The 5,780-nt window shown below is 57.4% G+C and overlaps 1 protein-coding gene across 1 annotated transcript in view; it reads left to right on the top strand.

Annotated features, from left to right (window-relative positions):
- The window catches only part of LOC114072165 (zinc finger CCCH domain-containing protein 3-like), a gene marked incomplete at its 3' end in the record, with an annotated part of 18,842 nt that extends 14,265 nt beyond the window's left edge, over positions 1-4,577 (top strand). The window contains exons 2-3 of the mRNA XM_027910086.1: positions 1,248-2,560; positions 4,350-4,577. Coding sequence (XP_027765887.1) covers positions 1,248-2,560; positions 4,350-4,577 — 1,541 coding nt within the window. The remainder of the gene's footprint in view (positions 1-1,247; positions 2,561-4,349) is intronic.
- Positions 4,578-5,780: the final 1,203 nt, after the last annotated feature.

Below are 5,780 nucleotides of genomic sequence, written 5' to 3'. Positions count from 1 at the left end.
GAGGGGATCCAGGAATGCCGAGGGAGGGATCGGAGCCCACGGAGCGCTGGGAGGGGGGGGGTTGGAATTCCCAAAATCTGGGATCCCCCTGGCTTTGGGAAGGGGCCGTTCCCTGTTCCAGGGGTGGAATGGGTGTATCCATGGGGGGACTGGATCCAAGGGCTCTTCCCAAGCTCCGGAGAGCCCCGGGATTCTTTTCGGCACCGATTCCTCCCCGTTTTTTTTTCCCTCCAGTTGATTTTTCCTGATTTTTGTGAGGCCCCTCAGGATTTGGGAATCGCCTCCTCCATCCGGGAGCTCCCAGGCAAAGGGGGAGGGAGGAGAGGCAGGAAAACACATTCCTTGGGCTTTTCCCAGCAGGAATGTGCTGACTCAGCTCCTCCGGCAGCTCCGGAGGAGGAAAAACTTCCCTGCCCGAAATGCCAGGATCCCAAAATCCTTTGGGAATCACTCCTGGGAAAGGATTTTCTAGAATAAACAGGGATTTATGATCCAGGTGGTGGTTTTTTTTTTCCTGGATCCCAGAGGGATTCAGCAGGGAAAAGTCTTGGAGCTTCCTTGGGGGAAAAGGAACTGGGAAAGGGACTGGAGAACCGGGAATGGCTCAGGGAGCTGGGGGGGCTCAGCCTGGAAAAAAGAGGGATTGGAGGGATCTTCTCATCCCCAAGAATTCCCTGATAGGAAAGGGGAGCCGGGTGGGATTTGGGATCAATCCCAGGGGATGAGGGATGGGATGAGAGGGAACGACCAGGGCAAGGTCAGGTGGGATATTGGGAATATTCCTTCCTGGAAAGGGGTTGGAAAGTCACCATTCCTGAGGGGAATTATCCCTGTGGATGTGGATCCCCTGGGAATGTTGGACTCGGTGGGCTCGGAGGGATTTTCCAACCTCACCGATGCCGGGTTTGTGTTTGGGAATGGCAGGAGGGACGGGACACAGGGAATGGCTTCCCAGGGTTAGTGGGATATTGGGAAGGAATTCCTGGCTGGGAGGGTGGGGAGAGGCTGGAATGGAATTCCCAGAGAAGCTGTGGCTGCCCCTGGATCCCTGGAAGTATCCAAGGCCGGGAAGACTTGGAGCAACCTGGGATGGTGGGAGCAGGGGCTTGGAATTCCAGGATCTTCCCCCTCCCTTCCCACCCAAACCATCCCGCAATTCCATAACTTTTCCTCCCCCCGGGGTTTATCCAAACCCGAACGTGCCGCTCCCAAATTCCCGTGGGATCCAGGATTCACCCCCCCCCTTTTTCCCAGGTCTCATCAACAGCCACCGGAACATCCACGGGGATGCTCCGCGCCCGCTTCCCACGGCGCTTCCCAGGTGGAACAACCCCCGGAGCGCCTCCTACAGCCAGAGGGGAGGAGCCTTTTCCAGGAATTTCCAACCTCCCAGGAATTTCCACCCGCGCCAGACTCACTCCTGGAGGAAGAAATACTCCCTGGATAACCGGCTGCCCGGCTCGGCCTCCGAGGCTGGAAGCGCTTCCCGGGTTTTTGGGAGTTCCGGGGATATCCCGGCTCCGGAACCTCCGGAATCGTCGCCGGAGAGGCACGTGGATTTCACCACCGACGGGAATATCGTGGTGGACATCCAGGTGCCGCAGAGAGCCGGAGATGGGGGAGATTCCAGGGAGTTTTCCGGGCGGGAAGCGGCGGCGGCTCCGGCGGGAGGCGGGAAAAGCATCCCGGGATCTCCGTACGGAGAAGAGGAGAGACCTTCCCTATCCATATCCTTTAGCTCCACGTCCAGGACCGTGTGCCTGCCTGGAATTGGGGCGGGAAGCAGCTTCTCCCCCTCTGGAAGCAGCAGCGAGAGCGCCGTGACGCTGAAATCGGAGCCGCAGGAACCTTTGGAATTCGCGGAGCGGGAGCCGGCCGGGAATTCCGTCCGGATCAAAGCGGAGCCGCCGTCGCCGGGGAGGAGCTGGGAGGAAATCCGGGATGTTCCCGTGCATCCCAAACTCTTCGGCAACGACGGGATGTCCTCCGTTCCCGCTCCGGGTGGGAGCAGAATTCCCGGCGTTCCCAAACCTCCCGTCTCCGGCAAAGCCCTCAAATTCCGCAGGAACAACTACACCTGGGTGGCGAATCCCGGGAAAAGCTGGCGCCTGGGAAGGAGGTGGGTGGGGACCCCCCGGAAAGGCCTCGTCGTTGGGGCGGAAAGAGGAGCCAAACCCACCGCCAGGACGGATTTGGGAGGCAAGGCGAAAAAACCGGGAATGCCGGCCAAGCTGGGGGCGTCTCCCAGCAAATACAAGTGGAAAGCGTCCACCCTGCAGGCCCTGCCCTCCACTTCCAGCTCGGCATTCCGCTGGAGATCCCAGGAGCAGCGGGAAACTCCGGCTCCCGGCGTTCCTGGAATTCCTCATCCCGGCGTTCCTGCTCTGGCTCCTGGAGTTCCTCATTCTGGCGTTCCTCCTCCGGCTCCTGGAATTCCTCATCCCGGCGTTCCTCATCCCGGGGCTGCTCCGGGAGCGGCGAAATCCTCGGGAGAGGCTCCGTTATCCAGTTACAAAGTGAAGAGTCGGACCAAGATCATCAAGAGGAGAGGGAATGTGGGGTGAGTGGAGTTGGGGGTTTGTTTTTCCCCCCCTCCTCCCCGGGATCCCGTGGGAATCGTGGCTGTGGAATTGCAGGGAGAGGGGTGGAGGGGGTGTTTGTGGAGTCGTGGAATGGGCTGGGTGGGAAGGGAGCGGAAAAAATTGTGGAATTCCAACCCCCTGCCGTGGGCGGGGACACCTCCCACCATCCCAGGGTGATCCAAGCTTTCCTTGGACGCTCCCAGGGATCCAGGGGCAGCCACAGCTTCTCTGGGAATTCCAGCCCAGCCTCTCCCCACCCTCCCAGCCAGGAATCCCTTCCCAATATCCCACCTAACCCTGGGCAGCCATTCCCTGTGTGCTGTCCCTCCATCCCTCATCCCAAATCCCTCTCCAGCTCTCCTGGAGCCCCTTCAGGCCCTGGAAGTGGCTCCAAGTTTTCCCTGGAGTTTCCTTTCTCCAGGTGAACATTCCCAGCTCTCCCAGCCTGGCTCCAAGCCCTTGGAGCATCTCCAGGGTTTCCTCTGGAATTCCTCCAGCAGCTCCACATCCTCCTGCAGTTGGGAATTCCCAGTTGGATCCCGGGATTCCCTGAGGTCTCCGACACCTCCTCGCTCGGCAAAGGAAGCTGCGTTTTGTTGGATTGAATTTTCCAATTCCCATAAAATCGCGTTTGGGTCTTGGAAAACCGGGAGAATTGTCTTGGATCGTTGTCTATCCCTATAAAACCCTGGGATGGAGCTGGGAATGGGAGCTCAGCATTCCGGGGGTGTTTCCCTCCCTGCGTTCTCTCCACCTGGAAAACCGATCCAGGTGATGCCATCCCTCCATGGAATGGATTGGGAATCTGGGATTTTGGATTCCCAAATTGGGAATTGGGTTTCCTGCTCGGTGTTTCCCAGCTCCTCTGCTCGGTGTTTTCCCACAGGTTTTCCATCCTTGCCTTTCCCTCGTTTCGCTGGGAAAACTGGCTGTGCTGGGAAAATCCCTCTAAGGGAGGGAAAAGCTGGGAATGTTGTGGATTTCTTGGCAGTTGGGGACTCCCTCCATCCAGCAGGATCAGGGGAGGGATCGTGGATCATTCCCCTTGTGCTGGGAACTGAGGAGGCACCTCAAATCCTGGGATTTTGAGGTTCCCAGGTATACGGGAATTCCAGGATACGGAGGGATTGGGGCATTTCCAGGGAAAAGAACGGAGCTGGGAAAGGGGCTGGAGCGGCAGGAATGGCTCAGGGAGCGGGGGGGTGGGGCTCAGCCTGGAGAAAAGGGGGATTGGGAAGACCTTCCTGCCAGGTGGGAATTCGGGATCAATCCCAGGGAACAAGGGACGGGGTGAGAGGAATCGGCCCCAAACTGTGCCGGGAGAGGTTTAGTGGGATATTGGGAATATTCCTTCCTGGAAAAGGTGCTCAGGCTGCCCTGCAGGGACTGGGGATCCCTGTGGATGTGGCGCTTGGGGACACGGATCAGGGGTGGCCTTGGAAGTGCCGTGGGAAGGGTTGATGACGTCAGAGCTCTTTTCCAACCGAAATTCCAACCGTTAATTCCCCCATTCCACCGTTCCATCCCTCCCATCCGTCGAGCAGAAGGCAATGAAGGAATTTGACCATCCAATCCCTCCTTCTCCAGCTGTTCTTTGCCGGAAATCCCTCCCGTTCCCCCCAATTTCCCGGGAATTTTCCCCCTCGGAGCTTCTCCCCCTTATCCGGAGGAGCTTCCCGGTGGGATTCGGCGCCTCCCCTTTTCCCTCTGGAGCCCTGGGAATGTTCCAGCCCCCCTTCCTAAGCGTGTGACCTTTCCCATTCCCAGATTCCCGACGGAGAAGAAGAACATCTCCCCCGGCGCAGCCCTCAGGAGCCGCTTCCACCTCCGGAGGAAAAATTCCGCGCGGGGAAAAACTTCGGCCGCTCCCAAACGCTCCTCTCCCAAAATCCCGGCGCAGGTGTCCAGGCACAGGATCTGCAGGATCCCAGTTCCCACCAGGACGCAGGTGGCCGCCAAGGAAGGTAGGGATGAACATTCCAAAGGCTTCCCCAAGTTGGGCTCTTGGATTTTGGGAATGTGGTGCCGGTCCTGGATGTTTTGGCTCCTCTTTTCTCCTCCAAACAAAGGGAATTTTAAGGCTGTTCCTTTGTTTTTAAGGCGGTTTTCCAGGATTTTCAGGTTGGCAGGGGGGGCGGGAATCCGGAATCTCTTCCCCGAATTCCCGTTTTCCCGTGTCTGATTTTGGGGGGGTTTGATTTGCCCGGAACCAGCGCTAATTAATTGGGATCATTGGGAATCTGCATCCCTCTCCGGCTGCCTTGGCTTGGGAATTCTCAGAGGAGCATCCCAGAGCTGCTCTGCCATTCCCTGGCTGTGGAATATTGTTGGGAATGTTGGTGGGAATGGTTGTGGCTCCTGGCTCGGGTTCGGCTGTTCCATAGGGAGAATTCCATGGACAGGAGGCTTTTCCCGCCTGGAATGTGGTTGTTTGGGATGGATGTGGAGCCCCCTTTTCCTTGGGAATGGCTGGGGCAGGGATTTGGGGCGTGGTGGAGCTGGGAATGTGTCTGCAGATGGATTTTGGGATTGCAGTTGTTATCCATCCATCCATCCATCCGTTGGGATGTCGTGTTTTTCCTGGATGAGGGACTTTGGAGAAGGCCTGGAGCGATGGGATAACAGGGAATGGGCTTCCCACCGCCAGAGGGTTCGATAGGATACTGGGAAGGAGTTCTTGGCTGGGCTGGAATTCCCAGAGAATCTCTGGGAGTGTCCAAGGAAAGCTTGGATCACCCTGGGATGGTGGGAGATGTCCCTGCCCATGGAAGGAGGGTTGGAATTCCAGGATCTTTCCACTCCCTTCCCACCCAAATTGCATGGAGAGCCAGGAATTTTGTTATCCAGGACAGGGAGAAGCTTTTTGTGGGAGGAGAAGGCGAAGGAATTTTCTCTCTGGAGGGATTTGGGAACGCTGGGATTTGGGATCTGGGAGATGCCGGAGAAGAGGGAATAAGTTGGATGCTCTTCCATGATCTCCCAAAGCAGAGGGGTTGGATCCAGCACAGGTTTGTTTTCCATGGATAATGGTGGGATTGGGATCACAGCCCCCCCTTCCGCTTCCCAAAAATCATCCCCTGGGATACATTTTGGGATTCCTGCTTCCCAAACTGCTCCGTGGGGACCTGTGGCACATCCTTAAATAAACCTTTCTCCTGAAATAATTCCTTATCCTTCGGTAATTCCTTATCCTTAAAT

Source organism: Empidonax traillii, unplaced genomic scaffold (genome assembly GCF_003031625.1).
Source record: "Empidonax traillii isolate 1590-97213 ecotype Southwest subspecies unplaced genomic scaffold, ASM303162v1 scaffold2713:size37999, whole genome shotgun sequence".
Classification (NCBI taxonomy): Eukaryota; Metazoa; Chordata; class Aves; order Passeriformes; family Tyrannidae; genus Empidonax; species Empidonax traillii.
This window is presented reverse-complemented; position numbering and strand designations above follow the sequence as displayed.